General features: G+C 51.3%; 2 protein-coding genes across 2 annotated transcripts in view; one reads left to right on the forward strand and one right to left on the reverse strand.

Moving 5' to 3' along the window:
• Notch3 (notch receptor 3) overlaps positions 1 to 21,003 on the forward strand; it is a 48,046-nt gene extending 27,043 nt beyond the window's left edge. Inside the window, exons 21-33 of the mRNA XM_045139164.1 lie at positions 992 to 1,124; positions 1,216 to 1,473; positions 1,570 to 1,688; positions 2,944 to 3,560; positions 6,237 to 6,572; positions 9,038 to 9,192; positions 9,369 to 9,591; positions 10,528 to 10,612; positions 12,726 to 12,888; positions 13,890 to 14,194; positions 15,548 to 15,695; positions 17,517 to 17,614; positions 18,906 to 21,003. Coding sequence (XP_044995099.1) covers positions 992 to 1,124; positions 1,216 to 1,473; positions 1,570 to 1,688; positions 2,944 to 3,560; positions 6,237 to 6,572; positions 9,038 to 9,192; positions 9,369 to 9,591; positions 10,528 to 10,612; positions 12,726 to 12,888; positions 13,890 to 14,194; positions 15,548 to 15,695; positions 17,517 to 17,614; positions 18,906 to 19,949 — 3,684 coding nt within the window. The 3' untranslated portion in view covers positions 19,950 to 21,003. The remainder of the gene's footprint in view (positions 1 to 991; positions 1,125 to 1,215; positions 1,474 to 1,569; positions 1,689 to 2,943; positions 3,561 to 6,236; positions 6,573 to 9,037; positions 9,193 to 9,368; positions 9,592 to 10,527; positions 10,613 to 12,725; positions 12,889 to 13,889; positions 14,195 to 15,547; positions 15,696 to 17,516; positions 17,615 to 18,905) is intronic.
• Positions 21,004 to 22,645: 1,642 nt separating this feature from the next.
• Positions 22,646 to 25,587, reverse strand: LOC101598070 (olfactory receptor 10T2-like). Its single transcript, XM_012952287.2, has 2 exons — positions 25,582 to 25,587; positions 22,646 to 23,644 (listed from the first exon to the last, which is right to left on the reverse strand). The coding sequence occupies exons 1-2, from the start codon at positions 25,585 to 25,587 to the stop codon at positions 22,646 to 22,648; spliced, it is 1,005 nt and encodes a 334-aa protein (XP_012807741.1).
• Positions 25,588 to 25,957: the final 370 nt, after the last annotated feature.

Raw genomic sequence — 25,957 nt, forward strand, 5'->3', positions numbered from 1 at the left:
AAACCTGGGTCCTTTGGCTTAGCAGGCAAACGCCTTAACTGTTAAGCCATTTCTCCAGCCCCTGAGAGATTATTTTTTAAATTAGCATACAAAATAGGTTTCCATATGAAGTTTTCATATATACATTTGGTTTAGTTGATTCTGTCACCCTCTGTGTGTCCCATTGCATTTTGTTTTTTTTTTCAAGGTAGGGTCTCATTCTAGCCCAGGCTGACCTGACCTATAATTCACTATGTAGTTTTGGGGTGGCCTCCAGCTCATGATGATCCTCCTACCTCTGCCTTCCGAGTGCTGGGATTAAAGGCGTGCGCCACCACACCCGGCTTTCTGCATTAAAAAAATTTTTTTGTTTATTTTTATTTATTTATTTGAGAGCAACAGAGAGAGAATGGGCACGCCAGGCCCTCCAGCCACTGCAAATGAACTCGAGATGCATGTGCCACCTTGTACATCTGGTTTACATGGGCCCTGGGAAATCGAGCCTCGAACCCGGGTCCTTAGGCTTCACAGGCAAGCAAGTAATTGCTAAGCCATCTCTCCAGACCCCCCCTTTTTTAACTTCTAATTTTTTAAAATTTTTATTTGAGACAGAGAGAGAGAGAGAGGGAGAGAGAGAGAGAGAGGGAGGGAGAATGGGCACACCAGGGCCTCCAGCCACTGCAAATGAACTCTAGACGCATGTGCCCCCTTGTGCATCTGGCACACGTGGGACCTGGAGAATCGAACCTGGGTCCTTTGGCTTCACAGGCAAGCACCTTAACCGCTAAGCCATCTCTCCAGCCCCTTCTGCATGTTCTCATGTGAGTGTCCCTCTACGGCTAAGTGTGTTGGTGGCCCTCCGGGTCTGGGTGTGTTTCTTTGGACCGGGTGGTTCTGCCCCCGTGTACCGGGGCCTGTGTCTATGTGTCGGGTGTCTGCGTGTCTTCGCAGGTATGCCTAGGCGCGTCCGCGTGTCACAGGGCTGAGGTCGCCTCTTTCTTGCCCCCTACAGTGTCCAGCCGGTTACTACGGTGACAACTGTGAAGATGATGTGGATGAGTGTGCCTCTCAGCCCTGCCAGAACGGGGGTTCCTGCATCGACCTTGTGGCCCACTACCTCTGTTCTTGTCCCCCTGGGGCGCTGGGTACGTTGGGGCCAGGGTGGGATGCTGGGACCCAGGGGTGAGTCTCTGCCTTCCACTGAACGCTCCCCCTACCCCCCCCCTGCTCCCTCAGGGGTGCTCTGTGAGATCAATGAGGACGACTGTGACCCCGGCCCGGCCCTGGACACCGGCACCCGGTGCTTACACAACGGCACTTGCGTGGACCTGCTGGGGGGCTTCCGCTGTAACTGCCCCCCAGGATACACAGGCCGGCACTGCGAGGCGGACATCAACGAGTGTCGCCCGGGCGCCTGCCACGCACCACACACCCGGGACTGCTTGCAGGACCCCGGGGGGCATTTCCGCTGCCTCTGCCACGCTGGCTTCACAGGTAAGCGCGACAGATCACAGGCTGGCCCCGGGGAAACTGCCGGACATTCATTCCGCCCGTTGGGGTGGTCCGACTCACCTGCCCCTGCTGGTCCAGGTGCCCGCTGTCAGACTGCCCTGTCGCCCTGTGACTCCAAGCCGTGCCAACACGGAGGGCAGTGCCGTCCCAGCCTGGGCCCGAGGGGCGGGCTCACCTTCACCTGCCACTGTGTCCAGGTAGGTGGGACTTGTCTGGGTGGAGGCCTGGCCGCAGAGGGCAATGGCCTTAGGGGAGACTTGGAAGAGAAAGGAGCCTTGGGGACTTGAGTTTGGAGGTGTGGCTTATCTGCACACTAGCGCCTCCAGAGAAGAGGGGAAGTCAGTCAGGCTGGGCTTGGGAGTGATTGGGAATTTATTTTTACCCTCCTCTTTTTTTGGGGGGGGGGGTTTTCGAGGTAGGGTGTCACTCTGGCTCAGGCTGACTTGGAATTCCCTATGTAGTCTCAGGGTGGCCTCGAACTCACAGTAATACTCCTACCTCTGCCTCCCGAGTGCTGGGATTAAAGGCGTGCGCCACCATGCCCGGCCCTCCTCTCTCTCTCTCTTTTTTTTTTTTTGTAATTTTTTTGTTTATTTTTATTTATTTAAGAGCGACAGAGAAAGAGGCAGATAGAGAGAGAGGGAGAGAATGGGTGCGCCAGGGCCTCCAGCCACTGCCAACGAACTCCCAATGCGTGCACCCCCTTGTGCATCTGGCTAACGTGGGTCCTGGGGAACCGAGCCCCCAACCGGGGTCCTTAGGCTTCACAGGCAAGCGCTTAACCGCCAAGCCATCTCTCCAGCCCATTAAAAAAATAGCTTTAGAATATATTTTATTTATTTATTTGAGAGGGAGAGAAAGAGGCAGAGAGAGAGAGAGAGAGACAATGAGAATGGGTGTGCCAGGGCCTCCAGCTACAGAAAATGAACTGTAGATGCATGCGCCCCCTTGTGCATCTGGCTTGTGTGGGTCTTGGGGAATCAAACCTGGGTCCTTAGGCTTCACAGGCAAGCACCTTAACTGCAAAGCCATCACTCTCTTGACCCTTGCTCTTTTTCCTTTCTTTCTTTTCGAATCCTCGCTCTTAGCTGCTAAGCCATCTCTCCAGCCCTTAAACTTATTTATTTGAGAAAGAAAGAGAGAGAGAGAGAGAGAGAGAGAGGCAGATAGAGAAAGTGAGATCAGGCCCACCAGGACCTCCAGCCACCACAAACGAACCCACGTGCCCCCTTGTGCATCTGCCTTTATGGGGGGTCCTGGGGAATCGAACCTGGGTCCTTTGGCTTTGCAGGCAAGCTCCTTAACCACTAACGCTTGCTTGCTCGCTCTTTTTTTTTCTTTTTTTTTTTTTTATTAAATTCTTTTCTAATCACTGCTCTTCTCACCCTCCCGTTTCTCTTCTGGGAACCCCTCACCCTTCCATTTCTCTTTCTCTCCCCGTCCCTCGGCCAGCCGTTCTGGGGTGCTCGCTGCGAGCGGGTAGCACATTCCTGCCGGGAGCTGCAGTGTCCGGTGGGTGTCCCGTGCCAGCAGACGTCCCGGGGTCCGCGTTGCGTCTGTCCCCCGGGGCTGTCAGGACCTTCCTGCCGGGCGTCCAGGACTCCAGCCCCCGGGGGGGTCGCCAACTCCAGCTGCGCGGCCGCCCCCTGTCTGCACGGGGGCGCCTGCCACGCCGTCGAGCTGCCCCCCTTCTTCAGCTGCGAGTGCACCCCGCGATGGGCCGGCCTGCGTTGCGAGACCCTGGCGGTGGTCCCCGAGCAGGAGGAGGAGCAGCAGCAGGAGGAGGAGGAGGAGCAGCAGGAGGACGGGGAGGAGGAGCTGCGCTGTCCTCGAGCCTCCTGCCTGGCCAAGCGCGGGGACCTGCGCTGCGACCGCGAGTGCAACCGCCCGGGCTGCGGCTGGGACGGCGGCGACTGCTCGCTGAGCGTGGGCGACCCCTGGCGGCAGTGCGGGGCGCTGCAGTGCTGGCGCCTCTTCAACAACAGCCGCTGCGACCCGGCCTGCAGCTCGCCGGCCTGCCTCTACGACAACTTCGACTGCTCCCCGGGCGGCCGCGAGCGCGCCTGCAAGTGAGCCTCCTCCCGCCCGTGCATGCACCGCACCCGCGTCCATATGCACTATATATCTGTTGTCTATCTCTATCTATTATCTATCTGTATCTCTGCCTCCTATCTCTACCTGTTACCTATCTATCTATATCTATTATCTATCTCTACCTATATCTCTATCTATGCCTATTATCTATATCTCTATCTGTTATCTATCTCTATCTCTATCTACTATCTCTATTATCTATCTATCTATCTATCTATATCTATTATCTATCTCTACCTATATCTCTATCTATCTATATCTATTATCTATATCTCTGTTATCTATCTCTATCTACTATCTCTATCTATTATCTATCTATCTATTATCTATTATCTATCTCTACCTATATCTCTATCTATTATCTATCTATATCTATTATCTATCTCTATCTATCTATATCTATTATCTATATCTATTACCTATCTATCTATCTATATCTATTATCTATTATCTATCTCTACCTATATCTCCATCTATATCTAGTATCTATACCTCTATCTATCTCTATCTATTTATCTATCTATCTCTATCTATCTATATTATCTATCTATATCTAACTATCTATCTCTATCTATTATCTATCTATCTATATCTATCTCTACCTATATCTCCATCTATATCTATTATCTATACCTCTATCTCTATCTATTATCTATCTCTATTACCTACCTCTATCTCTATCTATTATCTATCTATCTATATCTATTATCTATCTCTACCTATATCTCTATCTATCTATATCTATTATCTCTATCTCTATTATCTATCTCTATCTATCTATATCTATTATCTATCTCTATCTATCTCTATCTATCTATCTATCTATATCTATTATCTATCTATATCTCTACCTATATCTACTATCTATATCTCTATCTATCTCTATCTATTATCTATCTATCTATCTATATCTATCTATTATCTATCTATCTATATCTCTATCTATCTATCTATTATCTATCTCTATATATACCTATATCTCTCTATATATCTATTATCTATCTCTATCGCTATCTATCTATATCTCTATCTATTATCTATCTCTATCTATCTACCTATCTATATCTATTATCTATCTCTATCGATATCTATTGTCTATCTCTATTTATCTATATCCATTATCTATCTATATCTATTATCTATCTCTCTCTATCTGTCTATATCTATTATCTACCTATATTTCTATCTGTCTATCTATATATATTATCTATATCTCTATCTACCTATATCTATTATCTCTACCTCTATCTATATCTATTATCTATCTATATCTATCTATATCTCTATCTGTCTATCTCTATTATCTATATCTCTATCTATATCTATTATCTCTATCCCTATCTATCTCTGTCTATTATCTATCTCTATCTATTATCTATCTATATCTATTATCTATATTTTTATCTATCTATATTATCTATCTATATCTATTATCTATCTATATCTCTATCTATTTATGTATATATCTATATCTATCTATCTATCTATCTATCTATCTATCTATCTATCTATCTATCTATCTATATTTTTGATTTTCCTATGTAGGGTCTCACTCTAGCCCAGGCTGACCTGGAATTCACTATGGAGTCTCAGGGTGGCCTCAAACTCACGGTGATCCTCCTACCTCTGCCTCCCAAGTGCTGGGATTAAAGGCATCTGCCACCACGCCCGGCACCATCAATGTATTTTATTTTGTTTTTTATATTTAATTAATTAATTTATTTGAGAAAGCGAGAGAGGGAGAGGCAGAGAGAGAGAGAGGAGAGAATGGGTGCCCCAGGGCCTCCAGCCACTGCAAACAAAACTCCAGATACATGCGTCACCTTGTGCATCTGGCTTAGGAGGGTCCTGGGAATTGAACCTGAGTGTTTGCACGCAAACATCTTAGCCGCTAAGCCATTTCTCCATCTCTCTCTCTCTCTCTCTCTCTCTCTTTTTTTTAAGCTTTTCAATTTAGGGTCTTGCTCTAGCGCAGGCTTACCTGAAAATTTCTATGTAGTCTCAGGGTGGCCTTGAACTCACGGGGATCCTCCTACCTCCCGAGTGTTGGGATTAAAGGCGTGCGCCACCACGCTCGGCTTTCCTCCAGCACGTTCTGACTGTGCTCTGGCTACCTAGGTCTGTCATTCTAACCTCAGGGCCTTTGAGAGCTCTGCTGTTCCTCTAAGGAGCCATATGGCTCTTCCTCACCTCTTTCATGCTTTTGGTCAAAGGGTGCCTCTGCAAATGAACTCTAGACACGCGCACCACCTTGTGTATCTGGCTTGCTTGAGTATTCTTTCAAAAAAAAAAATTATTTATTTATTTATTTATTTGAGAAAGAGGCTCATATATGTCCTGGGGATTCGAACCTGGGTCCTTTTGGCTTTGCTGGCAAACGCCTGGACCGCTAAGACATCTCTCCAGCCCAAATCTAGAAATACAGATATTCTGAAAGCCGCAGGAAATTGCAATTCAGAAACACTCACTTCCCCAAATGCTCCCGACCCCGTTGGTTACGCAGACCAGACTGACTTTGGGGGTGGGTGGGTGGGTGGGTGGGTGGAAGCCCCCGGCCCCTCCAAGGCCAGCGCTGTGCGTGCGTTTGTGCCCATGGCCCCCTTGGGCGCACCGACTCTGCGCCCTGTCCCCCCCCCCCCCCGCCTCCCCAGCCCGGTGTACGAGAAGTACTGCGCTGACCACTTCGCCGACGGCCGCTGTGACCAAGGCTGCAACTCGGAGGAGTGCGGCTGGGACGGGCTGGACTGCGCCGGCGAGGTGCCCGCGCTGCTGGCCAGGGGCGTCCTGGTGCTCACGGTGCTGCTGCCGCCCGAGGAGCTGCTGCGCTCCAGCGCCGACTTCCTGCAGAGGCTCAGCGCCATCCTGCGCACCTCGCTGCGCTTCCGCCTGGACGCGCGGGGCCAGGCCATGGTCTTCCCCTACCACCGGCCCAGTCCCGGTCCCGAACCCCGAGCCCGGCGAGAGCTGGGGCCCCCCGAGGTGATCGGGTGAGTGACTCCATCTGCAGGCCCTGGACAGGGCGGGGTGGGGCACCGATGACCACCCCCACACCTCCCCACACCTTCCTTTTGTGTGTTCGTGTCTCAACGTTATGGAGAAACATCCAGGGCCATGCATCTTCCATATCCAGTCTCCCTTCCGTTAGCAATTGGGGCTGGATTTTTGCTGTGTGTGTGTGTGGGGGGCTCCAGCCTGTGCCACATTTTACTCATTTAATGGTGGTGACACCGCACCCCCCCCCCAAACACACTCCCAGAAGTGACAATGTTCGAAATGGCTCCACGTTTGAGCAATTGTGGGAGGGGGCAGTTCGGAATCGCACCCTGGCTGGTTTAAGGGCATGCGTAGATTTTATTCTATTTATTTATTTTTTTTGGTTTTTCGAGGTAGGCTCTCACTCTAGCCCAGGCTGACCTGGAATTCACTATGGAGTCTCAGGGTGGCCTCGAGCTCACGGTGATCCTCCTACCTCTGCCTTTCAAGTGCTGGAATTAAAGGCGTTTTTTCCACCCACTATATTTCTTTTTCTTTTCTTTCTTTCTTTCTTTCTTTCTTTCTTTCTTTCTTTCTTTCTTTCTTTCTTTCTTTCTTTCTTTTCCTTTCCTTTCCTTTCCTTTCCTTTCCTTTCCTTTCCTTTCCTTTCCTTTCCTTTCCTTTCCTTTCCTTTCCTTTCCTTTCCTTTCCTTTCCTTTCCTTTCCCTCTCTTTCTTTCTTTCTTTCTTTCTTTCTTTCTTTCTTTCTTTCTTTCTTTCTTTCTTTCTTTCTTTCTTTCTTTCTTTCTTTTTTGGTTTTCAAGGTAGGATCTGGTCCAGGCTGACCTGGAATTCACTGTGTAGTCTCAGGCTGGCCTCGAACTCATGGCGATCTTCCTACCTCTGCCTCCCGAGTGCTGGGATGAAAGGCGTGCGCCACCACGCCCGGCTCTCTTTTTAATTTTTTTGTTTGTTTGCTTTTCAAGGTAGGGTCTCTCTCTAGCCCAGGCTGACCTGGAATTCGCTATGTAGACTCAGGCTGGCATTGAACTCTTGGTGATCCTCCTACCTCTGCCTCCTGAGTGTTGGGATTAAAGGTGTGCGCTACCGTGCCCAACTTTTACTTTTCTTTTTTTTTTTTTTTTTTGAGATAGGGTCTTGCTCTAGTCCAGGCTGTTTCTTTCCTTTTAGAAATGAAATTGATACAACTCTGGTGACGTGATAGAGGAATTTAACAGGGGGTGGGGTCTTGTTGAGGATGGCACAGGGCAGGGGAAGGATGGGAACCTAGGGCTGGAGCTTAGGATGTTGGGATGGGGCATAGGCCTTGGTGGTTTGTTGCTGGGAGTGGGGGAGGTGATCCCTTTCCCCTTCTCTGGCTAAAGTGATGACCAATGAGGGCACAAAGTTAAAAAATAAATAAAACAAAAGGGAGGAGGACTTTGGAACTCTCACAAAGTCTGAGGAGTCTGTCACTGGGGGTGAAGACAGAAACAAACTATACAAAAAAAGGGCTGGAGAGAGGGCTCAGTGGTTAAGGCGCTTTCCTGCAAAGCCAAAGGACCTCTGTCCTCAGTTCGATTCTCCAGGACCTACGTAATCAAGATGCACAAGGTGGCACATGTGTCTGGAGTTCATTTGCAGTGGTTGGAGGCCCTGGCATGCAATTCTTTCTCTTTCTCTCTTTACTTTGTCCTCTCTCTCTCTCTCTCTCTCTCTCTTTTTTTTCTTTTTTGAGGTGGAGTCTCACTCTAGCTCAGGCTACCTAGAAATTACTCTGTAGTCTCAGGGTGGCCTCGAACTCATGGCAATCCTCCTACCTCTGCCTCCCGGGTGCTGGGATTAAAGGCGTGCGCCACCACGCCTGGCTCTCTTTCTTAAATAAACAAACAAAAATAAAAAATATTATTTTTAAAAAAAGCACTTGCCTGCGAAGCCTAAGGATTCAGGTTCGATTCCCCAGGATCCACCTAAGCCAGATGCACAGGGGGCGCACGTGTCTGGAGTTCGTTTGCAGTGGCTGGAGGCCCTGGGGCTCCCATTCTCACTCTGTTTCTTTCTCCCTTTCTCTCTCTGTCTTTTTTTTTATTTTTATTTTTATTTTGTTTTGTTTTTCGAGGTAGGGTCTCACTGTGGTCCAGGCTGACCTGGAATTAACTCTGTCATCTCAGGGTGGCCTTGAACTCATGGCAATCCTCCTACCTCTGCCTCCCGAGTGCTGGGATTAAAGGCGTGCGCCACCACGCCCGGCTCTCTCTGTCTTTAATAAATAAATAAAAATCTAAAAACACACACACGCAGCTCTGGGAACGAATACTGGCGTCTCCTGCAAGACCCTATTAGGAGCTGGGAGAGGATTTAGGATGGAGACGTGGTGACAGCTTTCTGAGGCTGACACGGGGGAGGAAGAGCAGGGCGTCGTGTGTGAGATGCAGAGGGCCGTCCTTGAGCCCTTGGGTGCCTCCACTTTGTCCCCGCAGCTCCGTGGTCATGCTAGAGATTGACAACCGGCTCTGTCTGCAGTCACCGCAGAATGACCACTGCTTCCCGGACGCCCAGAGCGCGGCTCATTACCTGGGAGCCTTGTCGGCAGTGGAGCGCCTCGACTTCCCTTACCCTCTGCGGGATGTGCGAGGTGAGATGGGTGGGGGTCGGGGGTGGGGGGATGGCGGGCTGGGGGTGGTCTGGAGACCTTGGACCGTGGCTGAACACTGCCAGGAATTGAAGCCCTGTCCTGTGGATTGTCCCCTCCCATCCTGCCCGTGGGTGACACCCGAGCTGAACTGAGCCCTGCCTCCTGCTTCCTCGTAGGGGAGTCCCTGGCGCCATCCGAGCAGAACATACCCTTACTGCCACTGACAGTGGCGGGTGCCATCTTCCTCCTGGTCATCCTCATCCTGGGCGTCATGGTGGCCCGGCGCAAACGCGAGCACAGCACCCTGTGGTTCCCCGAGGGATTCGCGCTGCACAAGGACCTGACAGCCGGCCACAAGGGCCGGCGGGAGCCCTTGGGACAAGACGCACTGGGCATGAAGTGAGGACGCTGTGTGCTCCCCACCCCTGGCCATGGGGTCCTTGCAGGTCTCCTCGGACCCCTGATCGCAATCCGACCTTCCTCAGGCTCTGTCTGCCTCCCTTTGAGCGGTGACCCCCGACTCCTTACCTTATTATTTCCTTCCTTCTCGTTTCCCGACACAAATCCTATCCCGACTCCACCCAGGCTTCCTCAACCTCCGTTCTCACACGATGGCTGAGCTCGTGATGTTTGTGGCATCTCCACCCCTCCCTGACCTCCTCATTGAATCCTCAGTGACCCTCGGACTCCAACCCACCACCCTTACCTTTCCTTTTTTTTTTTCCTTCCTTTGTTTTTTTTTTTTGGTTTTCGAGGTAGGGTCTCACTGTAGGTCAGGCTGACCTGGAACTTACTATGTAGTCTCAGGGTGGCCTCGAACTCACGGCAATCCTCCTACCTCTGCCTCCCGAGTGCTGGGATCAAGGGTGTGCGCCACCACGCCTGGCTCTTCTTTTGGTTTTTTAAGGTAGGGTCTGACTCTAGCCCAGGCCATACCCAGCTGTTTTACATGGGAACTGGAGATTTGAACTTGAAGTCTCAGGCTCCTTCAGGCCTTCAAGCTTCTGCAGGGAGTGCACTAGCCACTGAGTGCGTCTCCAGCCTGGCGCTGGGATCATCATCTTCCTCTTCTCCTCCTTCTCTTCCTCCTTCTCCTTCTTTTTATTTTTAATGGGCGCACCAGGGCCTCTAGTCACTGCTATCAAACTCCAGACGCATGTGCCACCTTGTGCATCCGGCTTACGTGGGTCCTGGGGAATTGAACCTGGGTCCTTAGGCTTTGCAGGCAAGCACCTTAACTGCTAAGCCATCTCTCCAGCCCCTGGAGCCTGGACCTAGGCTCCTCCCCCTCCCCAGTGTATATTGTCACATTCTTTTCTTTCCATTACCCCCAAGGAACATGGCCAAGGGAGAGAGTCTGATGGGGGACGTGGCCACCGACTGGATGGATACGGAGTGCCCAGAGGCCAAGCGACTGAAGGTGTGCCCCTCTCCTCTCCCTTAACCCCTGCTCTCAGGGTCCCTGGTGGGGGTCCCATGGTCATGATCATGGAAGATCCCTGGGAAGTCTTCGTTCTCTCAGTCTCCACAGCGCCAGAAAATAGTCACAGGTGTGCGGGGTGTTGGTTCTCATTGTGGCTCTGTGGCCTTGGGAGGAGAAACAGAGATTAGCTATGGATCAGAAGCCTTCTCTGGGTGGGTAGAAATTCCCTCACTCCTTCAGGTCCTTCCTCAGACAGGTTCCAGCCCCCAAGCCAGCCTAGGGTCGCTCCCTAGCCCACATAGTGACTGCTTTTTTTTCCTCTTTCTTTCTTTCTTTCTTTCTTTCTTTCTTTCTTTCTTTCTTTCTTTTTTATTTTTCTTTTTTGAGGTAGGGTTTCACTGTAGCCCAGGCTGACTGGGAACTCACTATGTAGTCTCAGGGTGGCCTCGAACTCACGGTGATCCTCCTACCTCTGCCTCCCAAGTGCTGAGATTAAAGGCATGCGCCACCAAGCCCTGCTTTAAAAATGTTTTTTTTAAATTTATTTTTAAATACTTTATTTTATTTACTTATTAAAGAGAGAAAGAGGGAGGGAGGAAGAGAGAGAGATACATAGATAGATAGAATTGGCGTGCCAGGGCCTCAAGCCACTGTAAAGGAAATCCAGACGCATGGGCCACCTTGTGCATCTGGCTTACGTGGATCCTGAGGAATCAGATCTGGATCCTTAGGCTTCACAGGCATGTGCCCTAACTGCTAAGTCATCTCTCCAACCCAAATAATACTTTATTTCATTTACTTATGAGAGAGAAATGGATGTGCCAGGGCCTGCAGCCACTGCGAACAAACTCCAGACACATGCACCGCCATGTGTATCTGACTTATGTGGGTCCTGGGGAATTGAACCTGGGTTTTAGGCTTCGCAGGCAAGTGCCTTAACCAGTAAGCTATCTCTCCAGCACACTTTTTCCTAAAAAAAAAAAAAAAAAAAAAATTTTGGCTCTGCTTTTAAAAAAATGATTTTATTTATTTGCAAGGAGGCAGAAAGAGAGAGAGAGAGAGACAGACAGACAGAAGGAGGGGACAGTATATGGGTGCACCAGGGCTTCCAGACACTGCAAACTTCAGATGCATGTGCCACTGTGTGCCTCTGGCTTTACACAGGTACTGGGGAGTTGAATCCAGGCCAGCAGGCTTTGAGAGCAAGTGCCTTTAATTATTGAGCAATTTCTCCAGCCTGACGTGCTTTTTAAAAAAAATTTTAAAAATTTATTTGAGAGCAACAGACAGAGAAAGAGGCAGATAGATAGATAGATAGATAGACAGACAGACAGATATAGAGAGAGAGAGAATGGGCATGCCAGGGCTTACAGCCACTGCAACCGAATTCCAGACACGCGCACCCCCTTGTGCATCTGGCTAACGTGGGTCCTGGGGAATCGATCCTTGAACCAGGGTCCTTAGGCTTCACAGGCAAGTGCTTAACTGCTAAGCCGTCTCTCCAGCCCCAGCCTGATGGTTTTACTATGTAGCCCAGGCTGCCTCAGCCTCCGGAGTACTGGGTGTACAGATGTGTACCGCTTGGCCCAACTGGGTTCAAGTATTTTATTTTATTTATTTATTATCATTTTGGGGGTAATTTTCAAAGTAGGGTCTCATTCTGGCTCAGGGCTGACCTGGAATTTACTCTGTAGTCTCAGGGTGGCCTCGAACTCACGGCAATCCTCCTACCTCTGCCTCCCGAGCGCTGGGATTAAAGGCGTGCGCCACCACGCCCGGCATCCAGTATTTTATTCTTGATGCTGTTTCCAATGCAAACATTCTCTGAATTTCCTTTGCAGAGTGTTCGAGTGTAGCGTAGGAGCTGCCCCTGCGTCACTTTGAGTTCTCAGCCTGTCTGTCCCTCCTTCCAATCTTGATTGAAATCCAAGTTCCTGCTCTGCCCAGCCCACTCGTTACCTTTTCCTTAACTGTAAGAGAATGAACAGCAGCCCGTGGTGCTGGGTACAACTTCACTGGCAGTGCTTACGGGAATGCCCAGCTTGTCCTTGGTACGGCCTCGCCACTTCCGAAGGGCAGGTTCAGAGGGCTGGGCCCCATGTTCCTTCAGGTCGAGGAGCCTGGCGTGGGCGCGGAGGAACCCGTGGATTGCCGCCAGTGGACCCAGCACCACCTTGTTGCGGCTGACATCCGGGTGGCACCAGCCATGGCCCTGACCCCACCGCAGGGCGATGCGGACGCTGATGGCATGGATGTGAATGTGCGGGGCCCAGGTGAGCCCCCTCCCCTCTCCCCAGAGGAGAGCCCTGGTTCGTTAGTGCTAATTGTGGTAATATAAGATGGGTCAGTGTTCTGGGCAGCGCCCGTGCTTCTGTGTGGGGCGTGTATGCCCAGCCAGACCCTCGGTTGTAAGTGGCAAAAGTCCAGTTAAAGGCTGGAGAGATGGCTTAGCAATTAAGGCGCTTGCCTGCAAAGCCAAAGGGCCCAGGTTCGATTCCCTGGGAACCAAATAAGCCAGATGCACAAGGTGGTGCATGCATCTGGAATTTATTATTTTTTTAAAATTATTTTTATTTATTTATTAGAGAGAGAGAGAGAGAGAATGGGCTCACTAGGGCCTCTAGCCACTGCAAACGAACTCCATGCGCCATCATGTGCATCTGGCTTATGTGGGACCTGGAGAATCGAACCTGGGTCCTTAGGCTTCTCAGGCAAGCGCCTTAACTGCTAAGCCATCTCTCCAGCCCTAGAATTTGCTCGGGGCAGTTAGAGGCCCTGGGGTGCCCAATCATTCACTCTCTCTCTCTCTCTGCCTCTCTCAAATAAATAAAATAAAGCCCAGTTAAACTGGATTTAGGCATGTACTGACACGTAACTGGAAGCGTGGGCATATTTGGATCATGGACTTCCAATTTTGCCTCCCCAGTAGTTTTTGCAAAACCCCCTTCCCAGTTGTTGGGTGGGGCAAACCTCGGCATTCTGGTTGGATGGGCCGGAACCCATGCTGTCCTTGAACCCATCGGTTTAATGTACAGATCGACCCCAGCCTGCCTCTGCTCCCCGGAGAGCTCCCTAGGACTGGAATGGGGTGTAAGGGATCCCCCACAGAAAGCCACCCCACTTGCTGGGATTCCATCATTGCACAGACCTAAGCTCAATTTGGGGGAGACGGAAGGTTTAAGAGCGTTTGGCACCTCTTGTCTTGCCATGTGTCCCTCCCTTGCCCCTGCGCCTTTGTGACACCCTTCCCCTGCCTCCCCCCCCCACCCCACAGATGGCTTCACCCCGCTTATGCTGGCTTCCTTCTGCGGGGGAGCCCTGGAGCCCGTGCCCACCGAGGAGGACGAAGCGGACGAGGCCTCGGCCAGCATCATATCGGACCTGATCTACCAGGGGGCACAGCTCGGCGCTCGCACTGACCGCACGGGCGAGACCGCCCTGCACCTGGCTGCCCGCTATGCCCGGGCCGACGCTGCCAAGCGGCTGCTGGACGCCGGGGCAGACACCAACGCCCAGGACCACTCGGGCCGGACGCCCCTCCACACAGCTGTCACGGCTGATGCCCAGGGCGTCTTCCAGGTGAGAGGAGCTCCCGACTGTGGACCTCAGAGCCGGGCTGGGCATTGGGCACGTGCGTCTGAGCCCTGGTTCTGTCTTTCAGTGTCTCTCTCTCTCTCTTTTTCTTTTGTTTTCCAAGTTAGGGTCTCACTCTGGCCCAGGCTGACCTGGAATTCACTATGGAGTCTCAGGGTGCCCTTAAGCTCCTGGTGATCCTCCTACCTCTGCCTCCCGAGTGCTGGGATTAAAGGTGTGCGCCACCACACCTGGCTCTGGCTAAGTTATTTATTTATTTATGACAGAGAGAGAGAGAGAGAGAGAGAGAGAGAGAGAGAGAGAGAGAGTTAGAGAGAGAGAGAGTGAGCACAAACGTGCCAGGGCCTCCAGCCACTGCAAAAGGACTCCAGATGCATGAGCCCCCTTGTGTATCTGGCTAATGTGGGTCCTGGAGAATCAAACCGGGATCCTTTGGCCTTGCAGGCAAATGCCTTAACTGCTAAGGCATCTCTTCAGCCCATCTGGCTAAGTTTTTTTTTTTTTTAATTTTTAAATTTCTATTTATTTATTTATTTGACAGAGAAAGAGGGGGAGAGAGAGGGAGAGAGAGAGAGAATGGGCTTGCCAGGGCCTCCAGCCACTGCAAACAAACTCCAGATGCATGCACCCCCTTGTGCATTTGGCTGACGTGGGTCTGGGGAATCGAACCTGGGTCCTTAGGCTTCGCAGGCAAGCGCCTTAACCGCTAAGCCATCTCTCCAGCCCTCATTGTGGCATTTTCATACACACATATTGTTGTTTTTTTTAATTTTTATTAGCATTTTCCATGGTTATAAAAAAAAAATCCCATGTTAATTCCCTCCCTCCCAACCACACTTTCTCCTTTGAAATTCCATTCTCCATCATATTTCCTCCCCATCACAATCATTGCACTTACATATATACAATACCAACCTATTAAGTACCCTCCTCCCTTCCTTTCCACATATTGTTGTTTAAGTCCACTTTCATGGCTGGGGAGATTTCTGAGCAGGTAAAAACCACTTGCCCATGTGAGCATCTTTATCCCAGCATTCACATAAACTACTAGGCTACGCACCCAAGTCCCGTGGGGAGCAGAAACAGGACCGCTGGGGCTCATCCATCTCAAGGAAACGACATGGACAAGTGACAGAGAGGGTCAGCCAATGCCCTCTGGCCTCTGCGCACGTGCGTGTGGCTGTGCACGTCTGCACACACGCACATGTACCGTTCACTTAGTGGGAAGACCCTCCCATTGCAAGTGAAGGGGCATCTGTCGCTCGTGGATTCCAGGGCGGTGGGACACAGGGGACCTGAGGGCAGCTGCGGACCCCCTGTGATCCTTCTCTCTGCTAGATTCTCATCCGGAACCGCTCCACGGACCTGGATGCCCGCATGGCGGATGGCTCCACGGCGCTGATCCTGGCGGCCCGCCTGGCAGCGGAGGGCATGGTGGAAGAGCTCATTGCCAGCCACGCCGACGTCAACGCTGTGGACGAGCTGGGTAGGCGGCCGAGGAAGCAAAGGGAGGGTTCTTTTGTGAGGTAGGGGTTCAAGTCCATTCTCTTGTGTGGGGTGGTCCCCAGTAATGTTGCTTAGCACTGATTTTATTTATTTAGTCTCTCTTTCTTCTTTCTCATTCTCTCTTTCTCTTTTTTTTCTTTCTTTTTTTTTTTTTTTTTTTTTGGTAGGTAGGGTCTCACTCTATTGCAGGCTGACCTGGAATTCACTCTGTAGTCTCAGGGTGACCTCGAACTCATGGCAACCCTCCTACCTCTGCCTTCCGAGTGCTAAGATTAAAGACGTGCGCCACCACGACCGGCTTTAAAATTTAAAACATTTTAAATTTTTTCTTTATTTATTTGACAGAGAGGGAGGGAGGGAGAGAGAGAGAATGGGTGCGCGCCAGGGCCTCCAGCCACTGCAGAGGAACTCCAGACGCGTGCGCCCCCTTGTGCATCAGGCTAACGTGGGTCCTGGGGAATTGAACCTGGGACCTTGGCTTTGTAGACAAGTGCCTTAACCGCTAAGCCATCCCCCTCCAGCCTTAGTTTTCTTTTTAGGTTTTGGACAGCACACAAAGAAATGGTATTCATTAATTAGTTTAAGCCTGAAGAGCCACAGGTGACTGGTGGCTCCAGCAGTGCACAGCACAGGTCTGAGTTCAGCCACAGGAGGATCACACAGAGCCCTTCTGTGTGGAGAGTCGTGTACACGCATGTGTACAAAGTACACACCTTGGTGAGGGGAGCTGTGCAGGTATACGTATGTGCACCAAGCACAAACTGCTCAGATACTCTGCTTACCTGTCACTCCCTTTTTTTTTTTAACTCAAATTCAAATTTTTATTTTATTATGATTATTATATATATTTTTTTAATTTTTCGAGGCAGGGACTCACTTTATCACTCTAGCCCAGGTTGACCTGGAATTCACTCTGTAGTCTCAGGGTGGCCTTGAACACACGGCGATCCTCCTACCTCTGCCTCCCGAGTGCTGGGATTAAAAGGCGTGTGCGACCATGCCAGGCTCATTTTTTTTTTTTCAAATTTTTATTAGCAACTTCCATGATTATAAAAAATATCCCATGGTAATACCCTCCTTCCCCCGCCACTTTCCCCTTTGAAACTCCACTCTCCATAATATCCCCTCCCCATCTCAATCGGTCTCTTTTATTTTGATGTCATCATCTTTTCCTCCTCTTATGATGGTCTTGTGTAGGTAGTGTCAGGCACTGTGAGGTCATGGATACCCAGGCCATTTTATGTCTGGAGGGAGCACGTTGTAAGGAGTCCTACCCTTCCTTTGGCTCTTACATTCTTTCTACCACCTCTTCTGCCTTACATTCTGCAGGCTCAATTAAAAAAAAAAATTATTTATTTGAGAGAGAAAGAGGCAAAGAAAGAGAATGGGCACACCAGGATATTCAGCCACTGCAGACAAAACCTCAAACGCATGTGCCACCTTATGTATCTGGCTTTATGTGTATACTGGGGAATCGAACCTGGGTCCTTAGGCTTCACAGGCAAGCGCCTTAACTGCTAAGCATCCTCCCCCCCACCCTTATTTTTGAGGTAGGGTCTTGCGCTAACCCAGGCTGACCTGGAATTCACTATGGAGTCTCAGGGTGGCCTCGAACTCACGGCAATCCTCCTACCTCTGCCTCCCGAGTGCTGGGATGAAAGGCGTGCGCCACCACGCTGGGCTCCTTTCACTCTTCTGACCTTAACTTTCCAGCCATAAATCCTAGACGCTTCCATATCCCTTGTGATGGGGGAACCTGGGGCCTGAACTTGACCCTGACCCTGAGCTCTATGCCCTCCAGGGAAATCAGCTTTACACTGGGCTGCGGCTGTGAACAATGTGGAGGCCGCCTTAGCCTTGCTGAGAAACGGAGCCAACAAGGACATGCAGGACAGCAAGGTGAGCCCGCGGGGATCAGCTCTGACAGAGCTCTCGGAGGCGGCCATAAGCCTTGGTGGCATTGCCCTCCCTGTGGCTGGCTTCCTGAAATGAGATTGGGGCCAGGAGGCTCTGACTGTAGATCAAAGGAGACTCTTAATAATGACAGTTGCTTTGTGTCCTTGGACGAGTCAGGAACTCCGCGTTCTCAGCTAGAGAGCAGAAAAACGGTAGGACTCAATTCACTGTCACGTCTCCAGAGGACCTAGTGAGCTAATGCCTTTGTCAAGTGCGGAACTTAGCAGAGCCTCGGTAAAATGTTTGGTGTGGCTTGGCTTTTTTGGGGGGAGGGAAGGGGCTTCGAGGTAGGGTCTCGCTCTAGCTCAGGGTGACCTGGAATTCACTATGTAGTCCCAGGGTGGCCTCGAACTCATAGTGATCCTCCTACCTCTGCTGAGATTAAAGGTGTGCACCACCACGCCTGGCTTTTTTTTTTTTTTTTTTTTTTTTGATGTAGGGTCTCCCTCTAGCCCAGGCAAACCTGGAATTCAGTATGTAGTCTCAGGGTGGCCTCAAATTCACGGTGATCCTCCTACCTCTGCCTCCCGAGTGCTGGGATTAAAGGCATGCACCACCATGCCCTGATAAAATGTTTAAGTGTTAGGGTGATTGTCTAAAAATCCCCTCGGGATGCTGATACGTAATCTCATTGTATTTTATCTTAGTTTTGATGTTTTTTTCTTTTTTTGTTGTTGTTGTTTTTGGTTTTTTGAGGTAGGGTCTCATTGTAGCCCAGACTGACCTGGAATTCACTATGGAGTCTCAGGGTGGCCTTGAACTCATGGTGATCATCCCACCTCTACCTTCTGAGTGCTGGGATTGAAGGAGTGTGCCACTACGCCCGGCAGGGATTTTTTTGTTTTAATAATTTTTCGACGTAGTGTCTTGCTCTATTATTATTTTAAAAAAGGAAGCTCTACTGGGCATGTTGGTGTACCTGTTGGATAAATATGGTTTAAAGAAAAAGACCTCCCATTTTTGTAGCAGAGCTGATACTCAGACTGACTGTGGTCCTTCCAGCTCCAGGGTTTGACTTTATTTTAATTTTTATATTTTTGGTTTTTCGAGGTAGGGTCTCGCTCTAGCCCAGGCTGGCCTGGAACTCAAGGATCCTCCTATGTCTCCCGAGTGCTGGGATTAAAGGCGTGCTGAGCTCCAGGGTTTTAAGCACTTGGTGCTCAGACTCCCCTATAGACTGGGGACCTTGGCCAGGGGCATTTTGACAGCTGAGGTTCTGCCCCGACCCCCTCAGGAGGAGACCCCATTGTTTCTGGCTGCCCGTGAGGGCAGCTTCGAGGCGGCCAAGCTGTTGCTGGACCATTTTGCCAACCGAGAGATCACCGATCACCTGGACAGGCTGCCAAGGGATGTGGCCCAGGAGCGGTTGCACCAGGACATCGTGAGGTTGCTGGACCAGCCCAGTGGGCCCCGCAGCCCTCCTGGCTCCCATGGGTTGGGTCCTCTGCTCTGCCCGCCTGGGGCCTTCCTCCCTGGCCTCAAGGTGGCACAGTCTGGAGCCAAGAAAAGCAGAAGACCCCCGGGGAAGGCTGGGCTGGGGCTACAGGGGACTCGGGGACGTGGCAAGAAATTGACACTGGCTTGCCCTGGTCCCCTGGCTGAAAGCTCTGTCACGCTGTCACCTGTGGACTCACTGGACTCCCCGAGGCCCTTTGGTGGGCCCCCCGCTTCCCCTGGAGGCTTCCCCATGGAGGGTCCCTACGTGGCAGCCACAGCCTCCACCGTGTCCTTGGCACAGCTTGGCACAGGCCGGGCAGGACCCCTGGGGCGTCAACCTACTGGGGGCTGCGTGCTCAATCTTGGCCTGCTGAACCCTGTGGCTGTCCCCCTCGACTGGGCCCGGCTGCCTCCACCTGCGCCCCCGGGGCCCTCATTCCTGCTGCCCCTGGCACCAGGATCCCAGCTGCTCAGCCCGGGGACAGCTGTCTCTCCCCAGGAGCGGCCCCCACCCTACCTGGCAGCTCCAGGTCCTGGCAAGGAATACCCTGCGGTGGGAGCCCATGCCAGTCCCCCTAAACCCCGCTTCCTGAGGGTGCCCAGCGAGCACCCTTACCTGACCCCATCCCCAGAATCCCCAGAGCAATGGGCCAGTCCGTCACCTCCTTCCCTCTCGGACTGGTCCGACTCCACACCCAGCCCAGCCAATGCCGCGGGGGCCGCAGCTGCCGGGGCTCTGCCAGCTCAGAAACACCCCTTGTCTGTTAACTCCCTCCCCCCCACCCAGACCCAGCTGGGTCCCCAGCCCGAAGCCACTCCTAAGAGGCAGGTGTTGGCCTGATGTTCCCGTTCCTGTGATCGTGGAGGGGCCGAACACACACCCCTCTTGACTCCTCTCTCCTTCCTCTTAAATCTTATTCGTATTCTCTCTCTCTCTCTTCTCTTGCTCTCTCTCTGTCCCTCTCAGAGGGCTGCACCTCCAACTTACATTGTGACAAGTCAGTCACCAGCCCAGAGACTCTCCATCTTCCTTTATTTATAACAGGTAGGGCTGACTTCCTACCCCAGGGCTGGAACCTCTTGGCCCGCTCTCTTTCCTCTAGCTTCCCTTCTCATTTTCTTCTCTTTCTTCTGGCTTTTCTTTTCTCTCTTTCTTTCTTTCTTTTTTTATCCACACTCTGACATGAGTGAATTATTCTTTTCTTCTTCTTCTTCTTCTTTTTTTTTTTTTTTTACATTTTGTATAGAAACAAATTCATTTAAACAAACTTATTATTATTATTATTATTTTTTACAAAATATATATATGGAGATGCCCGTTCCCCCCACCCCGCAGAACCTCCCCCACCAAGTGCCCCCATGGGGCTAAGTCTGTGGGCCCGTATGGCCAAGCAGGATTCTGTGTACTAGGTACACAGAAAGTACTGGGGTCCCGTGTACTGAGTACACGACCCTGGTAGGTACCAAGTAGCCACCCCTTGGGCACACCCCCTCCCCCTCCCTCACTTCACTGCATTCCAGATAAGATGTGTAAGCTTGCCAGGAAAGGGTTCTTCTGACCCAAGAGCCTCCCGTCCTCCCAGAGCCTGGGTCACCTGCTTTGGGAAACTGGGGGGGGGGGGGGCAGCTGGTGGAACAGGGGATCAGGAGAGACGCATGCATTCCATTGTATCGCTGTAAGGACAGGGCTGTGGGTGGGTGAAAGCCGGGAGGGTGGGTGACCCTCCCCCCCAATCTGGTACTCCCCTGCTGCAGCCTCCTGACAGAATCGAAGTATTTTTAGGCTATTTTTGTAAAGCAGCTTCTGGTCACCACCCCTGCGTAGCTGAGTTCCCAGGCCCTTCATTGTATATCCCCAGCCCCCTCTCCACCTAATAAACGGTCAGTTAACACTTGCCTCACTGGTCTGTGTCTAGTGGGCGGGCCTCTGCTTCCCCAAGAGGCCGGCCTAAACTCTTATCGTGGGGCAAATCATGCTTCCAGCGAGATCGCCTTGTTTGAGAACTCAGTTTTCGTTTTTTCGAGGTAGGGTCTTGTTCTAGCCCAGACTGACCTGGAATTCGTGAACTCACAGCCGTCCTCCTGCCTCTGCCTCCTGAGTACTGGGATTGAAGGCGTGCGTCACCACGCCCATTCGCGTGGGCATTTGTAGTAGCAAGAGACCTTGGCGTGTGTACACACACACACACAAACACACAAAACGATAATAAGCAGAATTTACTTATTTCTTTGCTTGCCTGTTATGCCTTCCCTGCTATGTCGGAGTTCTTAGAAGCCTTTCCCTTCCTTCAGCTGCCCTGGGCAGGCGTTTTGTCGCAGTGGTAAGAAAGTAACCGGGTGCAGACGTTATCTGCCCGGGGGCGCAGCCGCCCTCACCTCCTCGTTCCGCAGCCCGCACCCCACAAGGTTGAGCAGCCTCACCACCGAGTCGTACGCGGCCACCAGGTGGTCGTGGTTTGGGTTGGAACGTGGGTCCTTAGGCTTCGCAAGCAAGCGCCAAAGGCATTCTTCATTGCATTCATGTAGCCTCTGGCAGAAAAGGAAAACAAAACAAGACGATTCATTTGTAGACTTCATCCTGCCTTCTGGGTGGTCAAAGGCAAGAGGATGAAAACCTGCCTGTTCTTTTTTTAAAAACTCATTTATTAGAGGCGAGAGAGACAGAGAGAGAGAGAGAGAGGGAGGGAGGGAGAGAGAGAGCAGGCCTGGGCCTCCAGCCACTGCAAACGAACTCCAGACATACGCACCACCTTGTGCATCTGGCTTACGTGGGTCCTGAAGAATCGAACCTGGGTCCTTAGGCTTCACAGGCAAGCGCCAAAGGCATCCTTCATTGCATTCATAAGGCCTCCGGCAGTAAAAAAACGAAACAAGATATTCATTTGTACACTTCATCCTGCCTTCCGGGTGGTGAAAGGTGGCCTCCAGAGGATGAAAACCTGGCAGTGTTTTAAATTTTTGTTCATTTATTTTTTGTTATTTTTATTTATTTGAGAGCAACAGACAGAGAAAGAGGCAGAGAGAATGGGTGCGCCAGGGCCTCCAGCCACTGCGAACGAATTCCAGACGCGTGCGCCCCCTTGTGCATCTGGCTAACATGGGTCCTGGGGAACCGAGCCTCGAGCCGGGGTCCTTAGGCTTCACAGGCAAGCGCTTAACCGCTAAGCCATCTCTCCAGCCCAAATTTTATTTATTAGAGACGAATGAGAGAGAGAATGGGTGCGCCAGGGCCTCCAGCCACTGCGAACGAATTCCAGACGCGTGCGCCCCCTTGTGCATCTGGCTAACGTGGGTCCTGGGGAGTCAAACCTCCAACGGGGGTCCTTAGGCTTCAGAGACAAGCACTCAACCGCTAACTCATCTCTCCAGCCCAAATTTTATTTATGAGAGATGAATGAGAGAGAGAATGGGTGCGCCAGGGCCTGCAGCCACTGCAAACGAATTCCAGACGCGTGCGCCCCCTTGGGCATCTGGCTTACGTGGGACCTGGAGAATCGAACCCGGGTCCATTGGCTTCGCAGGCAAGCGCCTTTACCACTAAGCAACGTTCCTGGGGAGCGGCCCCCCTCCAAACCTGCGGGCGCTTATCTGGAGGCCCCCGCAGCAGCGCCCCAGGTTCCTGCGCAGCGCCGCCCTCACCTCCTGGTTGCGCAGCGTGTACACCACGGGGTTGAGCAGCGGCGTGACCACCGTGTAGCACACGGCCACCAGGCGGTCGCGGTCCGGGTTCGTGGCCGAGTCGGGCCGCAGGTAGATGACGGAGGCGCAGCCGAAGTGCACGGCGACCACGGTGAGGTGGGCGGCGCAGGTGGAGCAGGCCTTGCGGCGGCCGGCGGCGGTGGGGATGCGCGCGACGGCGGCCGCGATGAAGGCGTAGGAGAGGAGGATGAGGAGGAAGGAGACGAGGACCACCAGCACGCTCAGGAAGAAGATGCCCAGCGCCGCCGCGCGCGCGCTCGGGGCGCAGCGCAGCCTCAGCACCGGGGCGATGTCGCAGAAGAAGTGCTCCACGCGGTCCGCGCCGCAGAAGGGCCCCGAGAAGACGAGACCCGTCTCGACCGTGGCCACCGAGAAGCCGGAGAGGAAGACCAGGCCTCCCAGCCCCAGGCACACGGCGGGTCTCATGATCACGGGGTAGCGCAGCGGGTGGCAGATGGCCACGTACCTGTCGTGGCCCATCAGGGTGAGGAGGAAGCAGTGGCTGCAGCCCAAACCCAGGAAGAAGAACATCTGGGCCCGGCAGCCTGCGATGGACATGGCCTGACTGTCCATCAGCAGGTGGGCCAGCATGTTGGGCATGATGACCAGCGTGTAGCACGTCTCCGACAGGGACAGTGCCGCCAGGAAGCGGTACATGGGCGTGTGCAGGGAGCGGTCCGCGTGGATGATGGTGACGATGGTGAAATTGCCGCTGAGGGTGACCAGGTAGGCGAGGAGGAACAGCGCGAACAGCGTGGTCCTCAGGTGTGGGAGGTTGGAGAATCCCACCAGCACAAACTCGGTCACCAGCCACGTCCCGTTGACCCTCTCCAGAGCCTGAGAGGAGACGGCAAGCTATTGGCACCGAGCACCTACTGAGGATGGGCTGAGCAGCAGGTACTGGTGGGGAAGGAGGATCGCCAGCCCGTTAGTGAAACAGGTCAGCGGAATGCAGAAATGATCGGTCATTTGTTTTCCAAATATCACCCAGCCAGCATGGATGAAAAACAAACAAAAAAAAAGTACAAGGGCTGGAGGAATGGCTTAGAGGCTAAGGCATTTGCCTGCAGTGGCTGGAGGCCCTGGCACACCCATTCTCTCTCTCTTTCTCCCTTTCTCTTTGTCAAAAAAAATAAAATATTTTATATATATATGTAGAGAGAGAGAGAGAGAGAGAATGGGCGTGCCAGGACCTCCAGCCACTGCAATCAAACTCCAGACATTTGCAGCCCCTTGTGTATCTGGCTAACGTGGGTCCTGGGGAATCGAGCCTCGAACCGGGGTCCTCAGGCTTCACAGGCAAGCGCTTAACCACTAAGCCATCTCTCCAGCCCTTTAATGGATATATATATATATTTTAAAAAGTACAAGAACTCATTAGGGTATGTTATGTGGGAAGAAAAGAGAAGAAATAGCATTTCACACGTAGAAACAGGTCCTATCTAAGGACTCAAGAGCAAATATTTTCTTCAGGAGGGATCACAGAGCAGTGGGTTTGCTAACTCACTGGTGGATTGACCACAAGAGGACCTGGGTGCAATTCCCCGTGCCAGGAAACAAGAAAACCACAAGAACGCAAACAGCACACGACCCTGGAAGTGGACATGAAACGGGGCATCCAACAACAAATTTACTAAGAAGAAAACCAGGAAGGCCCATCACAGTATTCTCCAGAATAAAATAAAATAAAATAAAATAAAATAAAATAAAATAAAATAAAATAAAATAAAATAAAATAAAATAAAATAAAATAAAACAAAACCGGGCGTGGTGGCGCACGCCTTTCACCCCAGTACTCGGGAGGCAGGGGTAGGAGGATCCCTGTGAGTTCAAGGCCACCCTGAGACTCCATAGTGAATTCCAGGTCAGCCTGGGCTAGAGCGAGACCCTGCTTTGAAAAAGCAAAATAAAAACAAAAATCAACTCCTAGGAATAAACACAACCAAGGAGGCAAAAGACTTTTTTCATGAAAACTATAAAACACTGAAGAAGAAGAAAAAAAAAATCAAAGACTATGTTAGAAGGAGGAAAAGAAATTCCATGTTCACGGATCATTGTATTAGTTACCTTCTTGCTGCTGTGACAAAATACCCGATGAAAATCAGTTTGAGGGATGAGGGGTTTCTATCAGCTTATAGTTCAAGGTGGCAGTCTATTATGGTGGGGAAGGTATGACGGCAGGAGCTTGAAGCAGGAGTCACATTCAGGCCACAGTCAGGAAGCAGAGAGTGGCGAATGCAGGTGCTCAGCTCTCCCCACCCTCCTTTTTTTAATGAGAAAGAGAGGTTTGGAAGGAGGGAGAGAGAGAGAGAGAGAATTGGTGCCACTGAAATCGAACGCCAGACGCTTGCGCCACCTAGTGGGCATATGCGATCTTGCACTTGCCTCACCTTTGTGCTTCTGGCTCACGTGGGATCTGGAGAGTCAAACATGGGTCCTTAGGCTTCACAGGCAAGCGCCTTAACCGTTAAGCCATCTCTCCAGCCCAAGCTCTCTCCTTTTTTTTTTTTTCCTTTGGTTTTTTGAAGTAGGGTCTCACTCTGGTCCAGGCTGACCTGGAATTAACTCTGTAGTCTCAGGGTGGCCTTGAACTCATGGCAATCCTCCTACCTCTGCCTCCCGAGTGCTGGGATTAAAGGCGTGTGCCACCACGCCCGGCTTCAAGCTCTCTCCTTTTGATACAGTCCAGGATCCAGGCCATGGAATAGTGCTGCCCACAGTTTAGGTGGGCCCTTCCTCCCTCTTTGATTAACCCAATCAAGGTAATCCCTCACAATCATGCCCAGAGGACATCCATATCTATATAATCCCACAAGGTATTTCTAGGACCTGTCAAGGTACATATATAAAACCATCACCATCATAACATAATATTGTGAAAATGGCCATATTACCGGAAGCCATCTACGCGGTCAGCGGCATTCTCAAAATTACAGTGACAATTCTTCACAGAACTATAGGATCCTGGAATTCAAGTAGATGCAAAAAGGCTCAGAATAGCCAAACAAGAACGAACCAAGAAACGTGACTGTGAAACAATCAAAAACAAAGCCAGGCTGTAGGTATTGCTGTAAGCGGCTTCTAGTTGACTGCAGAGTGTGGTAACGCAAATGGTACGGCGCGGACATAGACATGTAGACCGGTCGGAGC

The sequence above is a fragment of the Jaculus jaculus genome, chromosome 21 (genome assembly GCF_020740685.1).
Source record: "Jaculus jaculus isolate mJacJac1 chromosome 21, mJacJac1.mat.Y.cur, whole genome shotgun sequence".
In the NCBI taxonomy this organism is placed as follows: Eukaryota; Metazoa; Chordata; class Mammalia; order Rodentia; family Dipodidae; genus Jaculus; species Jaculus jaculus.